Source organism: Vombatus ursinus, unplaced genomic scaffold (assembly GCF_900497805.2).
Source record: "Vombatus ursinus unplaced genomic scaffold, bare-nosed wombat genome assembly UNPS02014818.1, whole genome shotgun sequence".
NCBI classification, from domain to species: domain Eukaryota; kingdom Metazoa; phylum Chordata; class Mammalia; order Diprotodontia; family Vombatidae; genus Vombatus; species Vombatus ursinus.
Genome location: NW_020954596.1, coordinates 3,174,956 through 3,194,519, shown reverse-complemented (window position 1 = coordinate 3,194,519; position 19,564 = coordinate 3,174,956). Strand labels below are relative to the sequence as shown.

General features: G+C 50.9%; 2 protein-coding genes across 9 annotated transcripts in view; one reads left to right on the top strand and one right to left on the bottom strand.

Annotated features, from left to right (window-relative positions):
• Window positions 1-9,332, top strand: part of EBF4 (EBF family member 4) — a 105,534-nt gene extending 96,202 nt beyond the window's left edge. The window contains exons 15-16 of one of the 7 annotated variants that reach the window (XM_027836522.1): window positions 4,972-5,053; window positions 7,957-9,332. In XM_027836522.1, the coding sequence (XP_027692323.1) occupies window positions 4,972-5,036 (65 nt within the window). In that variant the 3' untranslated portion in view covers window positions 5,037-5,053; window positions 7,957-9,332. The other 6 variants (XM_027836518.1, XM_027836520.1, XM_027836525.1 and 3 more) reach the window with 6 other exon arrangements.
• A 1,776-nt stretch (window positions 9,333-11,108) lies between these two features.
• On the bottom strand, window positions 11,109-18,747 carry LOC114023728 (putative N-acetyltransferase 8B). 2 transcript variants are annotated; one of them, XM_027836538.1, is made up of 3 exons: window positions 18,686-18,747; window positions 14,344-14,654; window positions 11,109-14,227 (listed from the first exon to the last, which is right to left on the bottom strand). In XM_027836538.1, exon 3 carries the CDS (start codon window positions 14,211-14,213, stop codon window positions 13,485-13,487), a length of 729 nt encoding a protein of 242 aa, XP_027692339.1. In that variant the 5' UTR covers window positions 14,214-14,227; window positions 14,344-14,654; window positions 18,686-18,747; the 3' UTR covers window positions 11,109-13,484. The 2 variants fall into 2 exon arrangements, with proteins under 2 accessions (XP_027692339.1, XP_027692338.1); XM_027836537.1 differs by having other exon boundaries at window positions 14,460-14,654; window positions 18,686-18,741.
• Window positions 18,748-19,564: the final 817 nt, after the last annotated feature.

Genomic DNA, 19,564 nt, shown 5'->3' with positions numbered 1-19,564 from the left:
ACACAGTCTGACCTTGGTCAAATCATTTAACCTTTCTGTGTCTTGGTTTCCTCATCTCTAGAAAGAGGGGCCTGCACGTTAAGGCCTCTTCCCTCTATGAGCTTCTGATAAAATGGAATTGAGCCTGTACAACCAAGGACAAAGACAACAGAGTCATGGTCTTGTGAGAATAGCTCCAAGGAAATCCAAAGGCTGGAATAGGTGGAGATTTAGGTGAGTAAAAATGCTATGGACAACATGTTTTAAAGCAACTTTGGATGAACAAGGAAGACATAGCCCTAGTGAAGCGATAAAGACAGAGGACAGCAAAGAGAAGACAGAATTATTCCACTCCTATTTTACTTTTGCATTCCCTGGCAAGGAGAATGATTTTCAGAATATAAAGGATAGGAAAAAGTAATTCAAAGAGAAATGAAATCCAGATAATCGAGGAAGTAGTAAGGCCATACCTCTCTGCCCTCAACTCGTTCAATTCACCAGGATGAATTATAATAATAGCTGACATATATAATGGTTTCAGGTTTGTAAGGCACTTTATGTAATCTCTTTGATGATTGAGACAAACATATGTGGTGATATCAGTAAATGTTTAACAACCAGCTCTCTTGGGGGCAAATGGACCACTGCACACTTTTGAGTTGAATCTGTATTATTAACATTTTTCTGCTATTGTTTTCCTTTTGTTGTTGTTTTTCAATCGTGTCTGACTCTTTGTGACCCCATTTGGGATTTTCTTGACAGAAATACTGGAGTGGTTTGCCATTTCCTTCTCCAGATCATTTTACAGATGAGAAAATGGAGGCAAACAGGGTTAAGTGACTTGCCCAGGGTCACAGAACTAGTAAGTGTCTGAGGCTGGATTTGAACTCAGGAAGATGAGCTTGACTCCAAGCCCAGCACTCTATGCACTATGGCACCACCTAGCTGCCCTTTTCACTTTCCTAAGTCTAAAGACCATAGAACAATAAATCAAGCCCTGGTCTGGTAGCATTTGTCATTTTCTGAGGTGTAAATAGTCACACTGAAAATTTAACAACTGGCTCCTAGGCAGTCTGAGCCAGCTCCAGCACAGCCTGGGATTGGTACTATAGGTATTATCCTCATTTTACATATGAGGCAACTGAGGCTTAGAGCAGTTACATGATTTGCCCAAGTCCATACCACGAGTAAGTGTAGCAGATGGGTCTTCTGGACACCAAGGCCAGGGTTCTTTCCACTCCGCACGTGCTGACTCTTCCTGAGACATGAACTGGGTCCTAGGGTAGTAGAATCATTTGCAGGTGTGATTGCTGAAATATTGCCAATTTTTCAGTCATTTTTCAGTCACGTCTGACGCTTTGTGATCCCATTTGGGGTTTTCTTGGCAGAGATACTGGAGTGGTTTGCCATTGCCTTCTCCAGCTCATTTTACAGATGAGAAAATGGAGGCAAACAGGGTTAAGTGACTTGCCCAGGGTCACACAGCTAGTAAGTGTCTGAGGCCAGATTTGAACTTAGGAAGATGAGTCTTCCTGACTCCAAGCCCAACACTCTATCCACTGTACTACCTAGCTGTCCGAGATACTGTCAGCTCAGTGATATTTGAGAGGTCACAAACTGAAGTTCCAGAGAGCTGGAGAAGGGCAAAAAACATCTGATGTTGTTTAAAAAGGGGGAAAGTGGAGTCCTATAAACCATGAGCTGATGACCCAGCAGTCGATTCTTAGTAAAATTTGTACTAAAATGTCATATTATCTTCGTTGAATAATTCATGAATTATTCATGAAAAGGGCAGCTCAGATGTGACAAGTCAGCATGGATTTGTTAAGAAGAAATCCTGGCCAACTAAAGTCATTATCTTCTTTGCCTTGTGCAGTGGATTTGGAGGATGCTGTAGATAACAATTTACCTGGATTTCAGTATTTAACAGCCTCTCAAGATAACTTTGTGGACCAGGTTAGAGAAATGTAAAATTGTCCAGATTCATAACTGGCTGAATCCAGAGTTCAGATAAATGAATTGATGTCAACCCGGACGGAAGTCATTAGCGGTCTACCCCAGGACTCTTCCTTTCTGTTTTAAATTTTCATCTGTGACTTAGAGGAAGGCATGGGCAAACTGTTCTTTCAAGTTTTCAGATAGCTTGCAGCTGGGAGGGATAGTTACCACATTGGGTAACTTAATCAGGATGCAGACAGGGTTGGGTAATGGGCTGAATGCAAGAAAATGAAATTTAATTGGGATAAATGTGAAGTCTTACACTTAGGGTTCACAAAATCATCTGTCCAAATACAGTATTCAATTCACCAATTATTTATCAAGTGCCTATTATATACAAGGGGCAGTGCTATGAACTAGTCCCTGCCCCAGAGGTATATATATTCTTCTGGGGAAAGGGAAGGAGTATACCAGGGGTCCACACGTGGCCTTAAGGCTGCAGGTTCCCCACCCTTGGAATATATCATCTACTTAGATAAGAAAGAAGATGGTAATTTGAAACCTCAGAGATCACCAACAATTGGAGACAGGGAAAGCTTCGAAAAAAAAGGTGACATCTCCTCTTGAAGGAGGAAGGGGAGAAAGGCGTATCTTCGAGCTATGGGAGATGGTCTGTGTTGAACACATAGAGGCAGAAAATGGAATATCAAACATTTGGGGAACAGCTATTATTCCAGTTTGGCTAGAACATTAAGAGGAGTACAGTGAGATACGGTTGGAAGGATAAGTTGGAGCTTAATTATACAGTAACTTAAATGCTGAAGGGGTTGTATTTTATCATAGAGGCAGGAGGGAGTTATTGAAAAAAAAATTTAGCAGAGGATGGGCATGAATGAAGGAAACAGCATTTATTAAGTAAGCAGTGGGGATACAAATCCAAAAGTGGAGGCAGGCCTGCTCTCAGAGAGCTCACATTCTAAGGAGGGGGGAACAACTGTTAGAAAGGAGTGGTAGCCAGGGAGCTATGTTTTGGTTTGGAGAGTAGACCATAATGGTGTAAACTGACATGCCCTTTCTAGTAACACCACTGGTTTTAATTATGATTCCAGAACTGGAATGAGGTGGTGATGGTGGTGGTAGTGAAACTGGCTATAAGATAGGGTGATAGGTGAAGCACAGCTAGAGCCATTTGGATATAGAGGTCCTTGCCAATCAGGATGTGGTCAGATCTACGCCTCAGGATGATTATTTTGGCGGTTGTGTGGAGGGTGGATTGGAGAGGAGACTGGGAGCAGGGAGACCTATTAGCTTATTCCAATAGTCCCAGGTTAGATTGGATGAGGGCCTGAAGGATGGTGGCCCTGTGAGCAGATAATGAGGAATGAGTCACGTATGATTCCAAGGTTACAAAACTGGGTGACTGAGAAGGAAGAAAAAAACAGACGTTTGGAGGATGGGAAGTGTATGTGTGTGTGATGAGATCTGTTTGCATGGGTTGAGTTGGAGTTGCAGGCAGACCTGCCAGGTGGAGACGTCTAGCGCATGATTGGCTGAAGGGGGAAAGCATGGCTAAACATCAGTTCAAGTGAAAAAGCCCCAGGGACTTGAGTGCATCAGCAATGGGATGCTGCAGCCAGTGAAGCAGATCTGACTGCTTAGAGAGGAAGAGAGTCCGGGATGAGAGAGGCAATAGGCCGGCCACTGAAATCTGCAGGACGCAGAGCCAGGGGCTTCTGGGACACTGTGCCCAGTTCTGAGTATGTCGCCTTTGGAGGAGGACATTGATAAAGCAGAGCCTGTGGGGAGAAGCCACCAAGATGGTGAGCCGTGTCTGAAGAACAGGGAAGGAACCAGCAACATTCAGCCTGAAGAAAAGGTTTTGGAGGAAATTGGAGCACTGCCTTCAGATGTCTGAAGGGCCCTCCTAGGGGAAAGGGCCTGGACATGTTCTGTTTAGCTCTAGAGGGGCAGAACTAGAAACGATGGGGGAGAGGTCATCTAGAGGGGAAGATTTCTGTGCAATATAAGGGAAAGTGGCCTAAAAATTATAGTTGTTTAGAGAGTGGTGACTATATGTCAAGTATATGCTTATGTAGGGGCTGGCCGAGGTGACTTCCGAGGGCTCTTGGAATGCTAAGCGTTCATGATTCTTCCCCGACTCTTGACTCTGTCATTCCTAACCTCTGATATATGAGCTGCTCAGAATCCTGTTAGTGCCTCAACCCAACAACGACCCTGTCTAGTGCCACCTTCTGATCATTCCTTCACCCCAAGCTTCTCTCTTCTTTAAAGCCACTGGTTCACACGGGCCAGATCCCTGATCCTGATTCCAACCCTGAGCTCATCCTGAGCCCAGCCTTCTTTCAGATCAGGCTTTAGGAAAGCATCCTGTTCGTGCTTAGCCCCCTTCTTGGGAATACTTAGGCTGCTCTAGACCTCACCAGCCTGGACCAGTTTTGCGTCCCTCTGGACTCAGGCCTATCCATGATCTCAGTCCTTCAGCATGGTGAGGTTCCTACAACCTCTTCTGGGCCAAGCTGCTATTGTCAAGAAATGAGGGCTAAATCACTAATCCCACCGTGTGTCCCTCAATTGTTAGAGGAGTCTGGCTGCTGAGATTATCAGCAGAGCCTAAGGAGACTCATCAGATCAGGCCTAGGAAATCAGGGCTCTTCCAGATTTTGCCAAGCCCTAGAAAGTCCACTTCATTTTCCTAACTGCTCAAGAGAGTGTTCAGCTCTCCCCCTGCCTCAGCCTAGGACTGAACCCACAGCGGTGCAGACCTTTCCTCTCCACTCCCCAGCTCAGGGGTACCTCGGGGTGGGGGGATGGCCGCAGCAGCAGGTGCCCAGCAGGCTCCCACCCTGGACGCTCTCTATAGTGCTGTTTCCCTGTTGTGTCTCCTGCGCCACTCCTGCTCCCCACCCCCACCCCGGAGTCATGCCCTCCAGCCCTCCGCTGGCTGCAGCTTCCTCCATCTCCCTCCCGGCCGCTGCCCCCACCACCAGCGTCTTCTCCTTCTCGCCGGTCAACATGATCTCTGCCGTCAAGCAGAAGAGCGCCTTCGCCCCTGTGGTGCGCCCACCTGGTTCCCCGCCCCCTGCCTGCACCAGCACTAATGGCAGTGCCCTGCAAGGTGAGTCAGCTACTATTCCACCGAAAAAAGGTATTCGTGGTGGAGAAAGAGCTGAGCTAGCTGAGGGTGTTGACTGGCAGTTCTCAACTGAAGGCCTTGGCAGTGACCAGCTCACCAGGGTGGGTTCACTGTTCTCCTAGCCCTGGTATGATCAGTGGTATGAAAATGTGGGTGCCAGCTGGCTTCTACTAAAGTCGACAGGGACCAGGTTCCTACCTCAGCCCACCTTGTCTCTAGGTAACATGTTGTATTGCACCACCAGTAGGCAGGGGTAGAAGGGAGAAGTAAAAGTGCCTATAAATGATAGTTGAGTGAATGATTGTTGACCCACTGGTTGGCCATCTAAACAGCAGGTCATTATTGACTCTTGCAGCTTCTCAGAGTTGACAGGCATTTCAGTTCTGGGTGGCCATCGTGAAGGCCAGCTCCCAGGTCCTAGGGGGAAGGAGGTGCTCTGCTCAGGGCTGTTAATGGCCAGGGTTGAGAGCAGCCCAGAAAACAGAGCCCTAAGTCCTAGCTAGACAAGACCTTGGATCATACTCCTGTTGGATGAAGACCTGCAAAGGGCAACCCTAGCTGTAATGACATTTGAGTGACCATCTTGGATGAACTGGGGCATCAACAGCACAAACTCTACTACCCAGGTTAAGCAAACACCTGCTAAAGAATGGTGGTCAGCAGTCTGGGTATGAGAGAATAACGTCAATTCCCATGGTCCTTCTCATGTGGATAGCCCTTTATGCTTTTCAAAGCGCTTTCCCAGATGTTAGGTCAGTTTGAGCCTCACAGAAGCCCTGGATGATGGGTCAGCTCCAGTCCCCTCTCCAAGCAGCAGCAGGGGTGGGGCAATGGAAAGAGACTTGGAGAAAGAAGCGTTGGGTTTATATCTCAGCTCTGGCACTGGCTGGGTTTGAGTTTTCTCATTTCATTCATTCTCAGTTGGACTAAACATTGGGGATAAGACCTACCTCACAGGGTTGTTGTGAGGCAAGCGCTTTGTAAACCTTAAAGCATTATAGAGATATGGGTGATTACTAATATAAAGTGATGGGCTGTGAAGACAAGGGAGGAAAACAGATGTGATTCAGCGTCTGGATTCCACCCACAATCTTGAAACATATGGCACTTGGGTCACATTGGGGGAGCGGGGCTCACAGTTGATTAGAAGGGGAGACCTTGATGTCTGGCGTCAGCCTGGGACTGGGCGCAGAAGGTCCCCCCCAGGGCTCAGTTCTGGAGCCAGAGCCATTTGATTCATGTTCACAACGATGGGACTTAGGAAAAGGATCAGAGAATCTGTTCATCAGATCCACAGATGACACTGAGCTGAGGAGGCAGGGGCAGAAATAATTCAATTCAACAAACACTTAGGAATGTTTCTGCAAGGCCCTACAACAGACCATGAAGAGGTTTCCCAGTGCCCTGAGAACGTCAGAGAGAAGCTGGATCAGAATTGGGATGAGGGTTACAGAGTTCAGAGTGGACATGGGCAGAAAGGCCTGAGGTTGAACTGGGGGCTCAGAGACATCCCACAGCAGTGGAGCAGGAATGACCCCAGTAGGGCTGTAAGAACAGGAGAAAAGAAAAGTTAGGTGGCCTTCCTTAGACTCAACTACAGTCCTTTTAAGATCCTGTGTCTGACTACTATCTTCACATGTAGGATGTGAAGAGACTGCAGAGGCTAGAAGAGATGAACAGAAATGTTAAATACTTCAGAGAACAGGGCCTGGAGAACGGGATGGGTCTCAGTATTTCCGACTGTTTGCTATATCTCAGGGTAAATGAGAAGAGAGGTTTTGTTAGACACAAGGAATAACTCTCCTTGTGTAAGGGCGATCTGGAGAGGGCGTAGCATGTGTGGGGTTGAGGTCTGCATGCTAGGCGCCTAGCTCTCTGGGGGTTCTAAGATGGCTTGGTCTGCTCAGCTGCTTCCCCCTTCTGATGTAAGACCACCTTCACCAGACCCCTTCAAGCCCAATATGCCTGGTTCCCAGCCTGGGAAAAATGCAGGTTCCTTGATACTCACAGCCTGAGTGAGCCAGGCCTCTCCATGCCAGGGGTGGGGAGGACCCAGAGGAACCCTTGCAATGGACCTGTTCTTGAACCCAGGGGCCTTGCTGGTGAGGCCAGGTGGGAAAAACACCTCCAGGGCTCATGGGAGTTCTCCCTGACCAGTGCCTGTGCCCCTGGGGCAATGCATTGGTCCAACCTTGGTTGATTTCATTCCCAGTGAAGGCAGGGCAGTGAACTTTGGGAGAGGGAGGGACGGAACTGTGATGGGAGTGGGAGGGCCAGCTTTTAGCTGCTGCTCCCTCTGGCCACTCATCTTGCCCTTCTCCATCTCTCCTTCTTGCCTTTCCCTTTCCTTCCCTCCTGGATCCCTGCTGTGACACCCTGCTTCTCTCCTCTGTCCTCTACTTGCCCCCTCCATCCTCCTCCTTCTGGACACAGACCCAGCTTTTGAGGACTCGGACAAGTTCCATTCCCCCCCTGGGGCCCTACAGGGACTGGCCTACTCCTAAGCACAGTATGTGTCCTGCAGCCCAGCCTGGAGGGCCCCACTCTCTGTCTCCGTCTCTGTTGCTGTCCTTGTCTCTGTTCTCTCCTCTGCCCTTGGAGCCTGACACTGTCTTCCAGGGATTGTTGGTTGTGAGGCGCCCCTCCCCAAATAAGGTTGAGGACTGGCTGGGGTGGGGGCAGGGGCTCAGGTTCTCTCGTGCTGTCTCCCGATGTCCTGGCCAATCAGTCAGCCTAGTGTCCTGCCCGTCCCCTCCCCTCTCCCCCAGCTGGGACTAAGCCAAGAACACAGAGTGGATGAGATGTGAGGGAAGGTCAGGAGGGGGGAGGAGTGGAGCTATAGGAGGACCCCTTGCTTTCTTGGACTTTTCTCTCCCTCTCCCTAGCCATGTCTGGACTCCTCATCCCCCCCATGTGAGGCCCACACAAAGAGAACAACCCAGCCATTGGAGAGAGACCCTGGGGACTGGCAGGCCGGTGGACTGGGATGACCTGGAAGAGGACTTCCTGCTGGCCATGGGAGAGACGCCACCTTCTGTGCTTTGGGAGCCTGGGCCCTATCCCTCTGCAGCCCTTTTCTCTTCTCCCTTCCACTCTCAGGACTGGCCACAGGAGGCTTCTCTCTTCACAGCACCATTTTAACTTGGGTGTATGTATGTATGTATGTATGTGTGTATGGGTGTGTGTGTACATATGTACATATGTATGTGTGTGCGTGTGGTTCTAGGGGGGGACTGATCCCCCCAAACTTTTCCCATTATAAGCTTGGTGTGGGAGGGGGGTCCTGGGGATGGGTTGGGGGGGCAGGGGTTCGGGTGAAAGGTCCTGCCCTCTAGAATGCTCAGGGAAGACGATCTGGTGTCTATGGAGCACTGCCTCCCACTCCCTGGGAGGATTCACCACCCTGCCCTTGCCTGATGCCTCCAACATGTCTGGCCTGGACAGCTTTTCCTGGGAAGCGGGGTCTGCCTGCCTGGTTCTGGTTGGGAGGTAAAGACTTGGGGAAAGGATTGGGCCAAGAGCCACAGGAGATAGGGGCAGGTACTGGGGGAGACATGCCAGGCCAGGGGAAGGTGGGGTCAGGGAGGGGGTTGGATGAAGATCCCAGTTCCCCCACAGGGTGCAGCTTTAAGGCAGGAATAGGAGCATTACTGTAGGACCAATCTGTGTGACTCCATTTCCCAGGCCTGTGGCCCAGCAAGCATCCTCCTTCTGGCTTGCTCCTCAAGGCCAACCCCACTTCACGCACGATGCTGGCTTCCTGGCTTCCCCAACCAGGGACAAAGCCAAGGTTCCAGATCCTTCCTCCTGAGTTCTGGGAAAGGCCACCAGCAACTCTAGGAGATTTGTCCCTTTAGGCCCATGGAACAAGCTCCTAGGAGCTGTGGAGTGATCCACCCGATTCTGAAACTCTCTTACCAATGCCCTTTTCCTACCTCCCTCCACCCCCATCCTTGAGGCTCCCAAAGTACATCCCCTTGTAGCAGGCTAAGGCTCCGGCCCAGGGGCCTGCCTTCCTCCCCTTGCAGCCTTCCTCCCCTTCGAGGCCTCCCTGGGGGTTGCTCTCATTGTCTCTGTGTCTCCTATTGTCTCTTCTCCTGGTGGCCCTTCCTTCTCCCCAGCCCACCAGCTCCCCTCATCTCCCAAGGGCCTGTGCTGCCCTCCCCCTTTCCCTGGCTGGCAGCTCAGAGTCCAGCTTTGGTCATTTGGTCCGGGAGGGGGTTTGGGAGAAATGAAACAATAAATGGAGATACTGATGCCCCTTCTGCCTCCAGTTCATGCCTTCCATAGGTCATTGTCCCCCAGAGATAGATACCTGGACTTGGTCTGCCATTTCCTGACCCTTCCCCACAGCTCTAATAAAGCCAGGAGGCTTTGGGCTGGGGATGGAAGGTCTCATTTGCCTCAGGGTTCCTGGGTGTCTTGCTGGTTTTTTGGTTTTTTTTTTTAAATATCTATGCATCACTGCCGACTTACGTGTAGTTTGAGATCCACTTGAATTCCCAGATTTTTCTTTGCTGCCATTTTTTCCTCCTGGCTCAGACTGAGTTCTATGCTTCTAACAAAGTGCTCAGCCAGGCAGGCCAGGGCAGCAGATGAAGCCTTGAGAAGGTGAAGGTCATTTGTAATCCTGGGAGAGGCCTGCAGGGCCCAAGCAGAGTCCTCGGCTCAGGCCTCAGGGGCCAGGCTCTTATCTGCTGTTGGCCCCTTCTTTCTCCTTACTCCACAACCAATCATCTGTGCAAGTGGGTGACAGGATATGGTTCCAGACTCCCAACAGCAAAGTGAAAGGCAAAGAAATGGTTGGTTGTTAAATACAGGGAACTCTGTTTTTGAACTGAACTTTAATAATTAGTATATTTTATACAGTACTTTCAGGTTTACAAAGCCCTTTACATAGATTATCCCATTGGATTCTCATAACAACCCTAGAACATTGGTGCCATTATTACATTCATTTTAGAAACAAGAAAACCGAGGCAGACCACTTAAATGACTCATCCAGGGTCACACAGCTAGTAAATGTCTGAGGCAGGATTTGAACACAGATCTTCCTGACTCCAAATCCAGCACGGTATTCACAAGGCCCCCTGGCAGCATGTCCCCAAGGGGCAAAAGTAAAGGGTATCCTAAACACCTTCGTGCAGTAGTTCTCTACCCAAGCTGAGTCAGGAAAAGAAGGGAAACATGAAAGAGGATCCTTGGCACTACCCAGAGTGACCAAAGAGGGGAAGGGGGAGGGACTGAACAGATTCCTACATGTGGCCTCAATCACACCAAAGGCATGAAAGAGAAATGGCGGCCATATTCCTCCACTGTCTCTGTGGCTCTGGGAGGGGCGCTCTGCACAGTTTGGAGCATAAGGCCCATTATGCAAAGCCAACAGTTTGGGGAAACAAATCCTACAGTTTGGGAGCTGCTAAGGAAGGTGAGAGCCAGAGGAGGTCTGCCATCTGTGCCGGGAGAGACCCAGGGAGAGTCAGAGACTCAGAGACACAGAGAGAAACAGGGAGAGGAGGAAGGGGCCCAAACTGCTGAGAGACAGGGCTGATGGCCAGGAACCATCTGAACCCCAACCTGGCCTGGTCCCCAGAACTACTAACTGTCCTCAGCAGGATCTGGTGGCTAGCCGTGCCACCAGAGAGGGAGGGGCAGCAGAGCAGATGAATGTACCCCTGCTGGAGGAGATGGGGAACAAAAAAGGAAAGTCTCTGGCTAAAGAAGAGGAGGAAGGAGCCTAGACCCAGGGTCTCAGGCTTCACAGCTAGCTTCTCAGGGCTTTTTTGAATCAACTGGATCTTTGCCCTCAGCTTCAGGGCTTTCAACTTTTGCCCCTGCCTTGATTTCCCTATTGGCTGAGCCCTCCTTTAGGCTCCGAGCTCCCTGCCCCTCCTGGTCCCTGAGCTTGCCTGACCTGGAGACCCTTCCTATGTGGTTTGATCTACAGATACTGCTGTCTTCTTGGAGCCCAAGCAAGGTCTCAGCCAACTTTCCATTCCCCCTCCCTCATCGCCACATACTCCAGTCCACAAAAAAAAAATTTTCTAGGATTTATTTACAAGGAAAAAGAAAATTACAGAATCAGGAATCATGCAGTAGGAAAAGATTCCGCACTGAACAGCCTTTTCTAGAGGTCTCAGAAGGGTCACTCTTCAGTGGTCCTATCAAAACACACACGCCAAATTTCAGTTTAGGACCCTCCGCCTCAGGTCCTAAGGGCCTGCCAGGTGGGCTTGTGGGTCTCACTTCCTACTCTGCCTCCCATGACTATCACCACCACTACCGCTGCACAAACAAGGACATAAACTGGAATGAACAGAGGCAGGCTTACTTCACAGACTCCCTCCCCCGTTTGTACTCCCATGTCCCTTCTCCTGACCTGGCTCTGTGACATTTTCCCGGGATCATCCCAGGGGCCCAGAGCCAGCTCGATTCAATGTGCGCCCCACCCAGAGCCACTGGAGCCTGGGCAGGGTCAGGGACATGGGTCAGGGACAAGACCCGGAACTCACAGGCCTGCGGGAACTCCAGCCCCCTTCCCAGGCCTGTAATGGCTAGGTCCAGAGATGGACAGGGCTTCCCACGGAAGGAGAGATGAACAGGGAGGCAAGACTCCCTGACTGGCTAGGAGGATGCCCAATATTTCTGATTGGATCAAAGAGCTCAGCCCATCAGGCCAAATCTGGCCGATGCCTGCAGCCTTCTGGGAGATGAGGTGACTTGCCCATTCTCTCTTGCCTGAGGTAGGGAAGGGAGTAGGTGACCTCTGGAGTGCTGCAAGGCTGGGAAGAGCCCCTGGACCAGAACTTAGGAGCTGCTCAGCCTGGGGTGGGAAATTTGTTTACCTATGATTTACATCTAATGACTTACCCCTGATATATTATTCCTGAGTCTATTCTCTAAGAAATAAATCATAGGAAATGCCTAGATTGTCAGGAGGAGCCAGCGACAGGAGAGAGAAGGGAAAAAAAGATGGCAATGTTAGAATCAGGCACCAGGAGATGGCAGCAGCCTGTGATTATAAAGGACACACCAACAAGCAGAATGTCCACTCCTCTGGCACTGAGGCTTCTGTTCCACTCTGTCTGCACCCCCAGCACCCAGCACAGTTGCCGGCATACGACAAATGCTTGCTAACTGACTTACAAAGCACTTTGCTCAAGGTGTGCCAAGTTGGCTCTGGACAGGGTAGGTCTAACAAGACCTCATTCTGACAGAGGCCCTGAGCGGTGAGCCGGCTGGTGAAATGTTACGATCTTCAATCCAACGAGAATCTGAGATGCCTCCCGGGGGCAGGGTCCAAAGCTCCCTCGCCATTATTAGGGTCGACTCCAAATTTCACGCTCTTTCCACCACAGCAGGTCCCCTCAGGAAGCCCAGGGAGCCAGGCAGCCTTCGGGGTTGGAGTGGGTGAGAGCCCACAGATCAGAAAAGTTTAGCTGGGAAAGGTAAAAGCCCTGAGCAACGGTCCCCAGGACGACCCTACAGGAGGATCCCTGGGAACAGGTTCCACTCAGTGAGACTGAAGACCCAAGACTGGGTGCTTTACAGGTCCACGCTTGGCAGCCTAGATGGGAAGATGGGGCAGGGGCAATGATGTGGGCACAACCAGATCCAACTTCTCTAAGAGAAGGGAGGCACCAGATGCGCTCCTTCATCTCTAATGATCCTCTGAAAAGTCTCCCACAGAGAAAGCCGGAGCTGAGCAGGGTGGGGAATAGTTTTATTTTCTGGCCCTGTCCAAACCCCAATCCAACAAGTGTTTATTTAATGTCTATGTGCTAGGTACAAGATCAGCCTCCCTAGCCCCAGAATCTGAGAATCAGGAAAAAGCTGAGAGGGCAACTCATCCAACACCTTCTTGGGCAGGAATTCTGCCCCATCCGCCCACCCCCTTAACTCCTCTGACGAGTGCTCATTCAGCCTTCATCTGAAGCCCCTCAGCAATGGTGAATCCATTCTCTCCCCAGGCAGCCCATCCCATCTGGGGGCAGCTCTGACTATTAGGTTCTTTCAGCCAAACCTCGTATGGCCTGATGACCATCCCAGCTGCCCTGCAGATAGCTGGAATTCCTTTGTGTCCTCTTTCAGATGCCAGATGGAGCAGAATGCCCCCTCCAGCTCCCTATGGTTTCTCAGCTCAGGCCCCTGAAAGTTGTTCCCGGGAAACCTATCTGAGCCTGATCCTCACCCATCACCACCTCTAGCCCCCACAGTCATCCTCCCACCTCACAGCTCCAGTGCCTGCCCATTACAGGCTCACCAACCGTGTCTCCAGGCTGCTGAGCTGCCATAAGGACCCCCCATCGCCAGGAGCCTCAGCACAGAGGCATCTCTGGGCTGGCAGATGGTGGGTGGGAGGCTCAGTCTCTGGGCTGATGGAGGCTCAATCCCCTGGCTGACAAGTAGAAGTTTACTCCTCATCCCTTGGGCTGTGCTCTTCTGTGTTGCTGCCAGTCAGGGCATAGTGGTAGCGAGTGACAGGGAGGTCGGCCAGGAATCCACTAAGTGTGGGCTGCAAGCATGCAGGGCCTGGATGGAAGCCAAGGCTGGAGAAGAGCCTCTGGGCAGAACTATGGAGCATATGTGTGTCCAGCACCACGACCTGGCAGCCAGGGTAGCCACAGGCAAAGGCCAGCACAGCCTGGCACAGGGCCCTGCCCACCCCATGACCCCGATGCTCTTGGCCCACAGCCAGAGACCTCAGCTCCAACTCCCCATCTCCACTTTTCCCAAACCCTGACAAACCCACCATACCCACCACGCTGCCATCCGTGTCCTCAGCCACCCAGAATCGAAAGTCTGTGGCCCCTGGAGCCCCCAGACCAAGACTCATGTCTTGGTGGGCATAGAGAGCCCAAACATGGGCCAATGCGGGGCGGCCAACAGCCAGGAGCAGCGCCAGGACCAGCAAGGGAAGCAACAGGGAGTGGGAGGAGGCTGCCAGGAATGCAAAGCCACATGCTAGTAGCAGTAGGAACCATGGCCGCCGCAGCATCCGGGCTCCGAGGGCTGAGCCCAGCTCTGCCGCCACCACCGCCAAGAGCTCCCGGAGGGCGGCCTCATCTCCTGAGGCCATTGGCCGTACTTGCACATGAAGACCCCCACCGCCATCAGCGAGGTCTGTGGCCCTGTCGTCCATCCCTCCGTCCAAGCCTGCAGAGGTGAGAGGGACCAGAAGAGGGCTAGGTCATGCCATACCTGCAGGTGCTCAGGGTTCACCATACCCCAAAATCAGGGCACTGGGTTCAAGTCCCAGCTTCCTAACTCACCCAAATGCTCCTTCCATTTCAGACTGGCCCAAGGAAGCTAAGGGGCCTGCTGCAGGGCAAACACATTGTAGGGTTCAGAAGGCTTTATGTCTCCAATGAGATTGGTAAACTTTTACCTGTTCCTGTTTCCTTGAATAAAATATCCCCTTTTATTCTCATTCGTGGGAGTGTGGAGGGGGGTGCTGAGTCAAGGCCAAGATGAGGACGGCTGAGGCTGGAGCACCCTCTGAAATCAAGCAGTCCTGATGAAGTGAAGACGACAACTGTAACGACTTCCAGGCCAGCGGGCAGGTCCTCCCTCCAGGCAGAGGCTGGAGTTAGACAAGATGAATCAGGAAATCAGGAGGGCCCAATCTGGCCTGGCCAGTGCCTGCTATCTCCCCTTCGGCCTCCCCACAACCTCTCATCTGGCAACTGAAATAGATCTCCCAATTCCAATCATCTTCCACAAAGCTGCCAACATCAGCTTTGCCCTCCCCCCAAACCTTCAGGAGCTCCCTCCTGCCTCTCTTCAGCCTGGCACTTAACCCTCCCCGAGTTGGTTCGGACCTCTTCTTCCTGCCTTATTTCAAGACTCCACTGTCTGGTCACACACACGGTTCCCCAAACTCAACACTCCATCTGCTTGTATCAGGATCCAGATTGTCCTTCCGAGCTCAGCTCAGGTGCCCCCTCTCCCTCCACGGAGCCTTCCTTGATTTTCTCCATGACCTCCCCCCACACACACTGTTAGTGCTTTCTCTCTCTACAAATAACCTTCTATGTCTTTATTTGTAAACAGAGGACAAGGACGGTTCCATTTGGGTTTTGTATCCCAAGCACTAATAACAGTCCCTCAATAAACAGTTGTTGAACGAACTGGGGATTTACTTCTGCCTCAGCATTCCCTTTTCTCTCATGAACAATACTGACAGAAAAGCAGAGACTTGGTATTCACATACATTATGAGGCAGGTTAAAGATTCCAGCCTCCAGGTCAGAGGGTCTGGGTTCAAATGTGAACTCTGCCGCTTCCTATCTGTGTGATCCTGAGTAACTCACAACCTCCACAGGCTTTGAAAAAGGAGAGGGTCAGCCCAGACGACCCTGACATTTCCTCCAATTTCACATCTATCAGCTTATGACCTGGTCTGAATAAGCCTGATGAAAGGGAGAGTGAGCCCAGAGAGAGTAGGGGCAGCCCTCCCCTGGGACCCCTGAAGCTATCTCCTCCAGGAGCTTGGCCCACCAATTAGTCCTCACCTTCAGTCTCTCCCCAGATACTGCTTTCTTCCATTCGGGTCTCCCTAATCCTAAAAACAAGCTAAAACAAGCCCTTCCTTTGATTACTAGCCAGAGACTGTGCTAAATGCTGGGTATGTTGAGGTCTTCAAAAACAGTCCCTTCCCTCAAGCAGCTCACATGCTAATTTATAAAACACACAAATCAGACCACACAAGAGAAAGACAGAGTATATGGAAGGAAGCCTCAGAGGGGATGGCCCGAGTTGCTGGGGACACCCAGAAAGACTTCCCTGGAGAAGGAGGCATTGTAAAGAAAGCCAGAGATCCTCAAAGTCAGAGGTGGAGAAAGGCAGCATTCCAGGGACGGGGAACAGTCAGTGCAAAGCCCCAGAGTCAGGAAATGAAGGGTCATATGTGAGAAGGAGCAAGGAGGCCAAGTCTAGTACACTGAAGAAGACTGGAAAGGCAGGAAGGAAGGGTTGGGAAGCGCTTGAAATGCTGAACAAAGGACTTCTGATTGGATCCTGGAGGTAAAAGGGACCCACTGGAGTTTAGTGAGTGGGGATCGTGGAGAGGAGGGGTCACATGGTAAATGTGTGATTTAAGAAAATCACTTTAGTAGTTGAGTGGAAAATGGATTGGAGTGGGGAGAGATTTAGGGCACAGAAACCAATTAGGAGATATTGCAATAGGTTAGGCCGGTTTCAATAGGTGAAACAGGGCCACTAAACCATCCATTAGGATCCTTGATGGCTGCAGATTGCCTTAATTTTAAGTAATATTATCTGTTTTGTTGTCTTTGTATTTATTTTGTTAAATATGTCCTGATTGTATTGTAATCTGGTTTGGGTGGTACCTGAGAGGGTTGTCCACATGTCTGACAGTTCTGGTCCAAGTGGCCCCCTGCCACCGTGTGTGAAGAAAGGGGAACATCTCCCAGAGGTGTGGTAGAGAAAGAAATGCCAAGATCTGGCAAGTGACTGAATATGTAGGGTGAAGGAGAGAGAAGAGCTGAGCATGATACCAAGCTTACAAATGTGGGTGCCCAGAAGGATGGTGATCCCCTTGACAGGAGTGAGAAGTTCTGTTTTGGGCTTGTTGAGTTTGAGATGTCTTCCAGACATCCTGTTCGAAATGTCCACCAGGCAGTTAGTGATGCTGGACTAAAGTTCAGGAGAGAGATTTGGGCCAGAGAGGTGGATTTGGGAATCATCTACATAAGTGACAGAGATCACCAAGTGAGAAAGTTAAGAGAGAAAAGAGATGAGGGCCCCAGACAGAGCTTAAAGGCAGTCAGAGGAGAACATGGTCAAAGGTCAAATGCTGTACTGTTCCTCTCTTTTACAGATAAAATCCTAGAAAGTCACCTATGCTTGATACCAACACTTTTTATTCACTGTGTCACCAGCCACTCATTTGCTTCTTATTTGGCTCAGAGTGAAAGTAAATAACAATTGTTTCCATTTTGGCCAGAAACCTTGATGGTCTTCCCCTCCAGACTGATTTTTTTTTGGGAGGGGGACTAGGTAAAAGAGGCCATTTTTTGCCTCATTTCTTACCTTTGCCTTAATCACTGAATTGGAGTTGCCTCAGTCAAACTGAGACCTGGGAAAGACTTAGCTTAAAAAGGCCAAGGTCTCCCACTGCATCCGGGGCCATCTCCAACTGTCCTGATCTATACCATGACACCGTACCCAGATGGCTCCAGAGTGCCCAGCCCTCCCTCACTTAAATCCAATTCACTTGCAAGTCATGGCGTCACCTTCCTGATGTCATGGTCCTCTTCAAGAAAGAAAGACAAATGACAGTTTCCAACTCTAAGGTAATTGTTTTAAAATCACCAGTGACCTCCTAATTTACAAAAGTAATGACCATTTCCCTGTCCTCATTCTCTTAGACATTTCTGCATCACATGACTTTGAAAACTGACTACCCACTCCTCTTAGACCTAGACTGTCTTTTCCTTTGGCTTCTGGGGAACCTAGCTCTTCGATTGATCTTTATTTGGCTCTTTGGCAGAATCATCCTTAAACCTGAGTATGCCCCAAGGTTCAGTCTTCATCCTTAGAGATTGATCACCTTGTTCAACCCCTTCATTTTACAAATGGAGAAACTGAGGCTCAGAGAAGTCAAACAAATGACCAGCTGGAGGTAAGCCAGAGAGTCTGAAACTCAATTCAGTTCTTACACTTGATTCAGTAAACTCTTTCTTCTAGGAAATGTTGCCTCTTTGATCCCTATACTCTCCCTTGGTGATCTCAATCACTCCCACCCAACAGCTTCTATGATAACCTCTATTACTGTTAGTCTAAAATCTGCCCACGTATCCAATTCTCATCTCTCCCCTAACTTGAATCTCCAACTTCGTGGGGGGAAAACTCCATCTGGGATGTCCTGTTGACATCCTTGGATTCAAGACAAACTCAATTCATCTAGAACTGAACTCATCTTCTCCCCTAAACCCACCCCTCCTGCCAAGTTTCCTGTGGTATGATAGTCATGGCACGACCACATGACTCTGGAACTGGATGAATGGCTGGACCCAAAGAGCTGTCACTAATGTTCCATGGCACCTTGGAAGGAGGTCTCCAGGGGAGCGCCCCAAGCCTTCTCATTGAACTTGGGGGAAAGTAGCTGACCTCTCGGTCACAAAGGGGATTCTCCTTCAGTGGCCCCTAAAACTGAACTCACCTTCTCGCCTCGGCCCACCCTTCCCCCCCGGATTCCCGTAACTCTATCCAACGGCACCATCAGATCCCAAGCACCCAACGGCCTCCTCTCTGCGTCTCCGCCGGGCCCTTCCCCTCCTCCCCAGCGACTCCTCCCAGGTCCAGCTCCCCCAAAGGACCGTGCCCTCAGCCTCCTCCTGGGATGGCACGGACGGCTGGACGGGCCGAGGGCAGGACGAGGGAGCTACAGCAGCTTCTGTAGCAGGTTCTCCCTCCGGAGTCCACCCCACTTCGTGCATCTGCGGGAGGCTGAGGCCCAGGCCCTGGGCGCGTGCTTAGAGATCCACGGAGGCTGAGGAGAGGTCCCTCCCTTCTCCACCCGGGCCCAGCTCTTCCGGACCCTCCACTGCGGGAGCCCCGCCCGACGTCCCCACCAGGGGAGGTAGCTCACCTGCCTCCAGCTCCGGGCCTCGGGCTCCAGCGGCCGCTCCTTCCGGGACCACCGGGTGGGGCCCACGTGATCCGCCGCCGCCTGCGCCGCCGGAGACCGCTGATTGGATATCCCCTAGGGAGGCCCGCCTCCTCCGCGGCCAATGGGGAGAGCAATAGAAAGGGGTGGGGCCGCATTCTTCCTGCCCTCCTGGGCCCCCCACGTGGGTGAATTTTGAAAGGCTGGGCACTGTAAGGGCTCGGCGTCCGCTCCCTGCATGCCGGGGCTACGCATCCCCTAAGTGTCCAGTCCAGGGCACACACGCCTCCCAGATGGGGCACAGGATCCAGTGGTTCAGTTGTGAACGCCTCTTCGTGACCCCCTGGACCGTAACACTGTCCGTAGGGTTTTCTTGGTAAAGATCCTGGAGTGGTTTTAATGGATTAAGACAAACAGGGTTAAGTGACTTGCCCAGGGTCACACAGGTGGTACGTGTCTGAGGCAGGATTTGAACTCACGTCTTCCTGACTTCTGGCCCCGATGCTATCCACTGAGCCACCCAACTGCCAGGGGACAGTAGGCACTTAATCAATGAGTCAACATCATCAACAATATTGTTTGTTGTTCAGTTGTATCTGACTCTTTGGACCCCATTTGGGGTTTTCTTGGCAAAGATACAGAAGTGGTTCGCTATTTCCTTCTCCAGCTCATTTTACAGATGAGGAAACTAAGGCAAACAGGGTTAAGTGACTTGCCCAGGGTCACACAGTACAAGTCCATGGCAGGATTTGAACTCAGGTCTCCCTGACTTCAGGCCCAACGCTCTATTTACTGTGCCACCTAGCTGCCCCCAAGTAATAATAGCTAACATCTATACAGTGCTATATGCCAGGCAGTGGG

What these genes read in the sequence shown, in the direction of transcription:
- LOC114023728 (XM_027836537.1), bottom strand. Translation starts at nt 14,502, where the DNA reads ATGAGAATAAAAGGGGATATTTTATTCAAGGAAACAGGAACAG. An exon ending in ATTCAAGGAAACAGGAACAG is followed by an intron (nt 14,228 to 14,459) that starts GTAAAAGTTTAC and finishes TCACCTCTGCAG; the next exon opens with GCTTGGACGGAGGGATGGAC.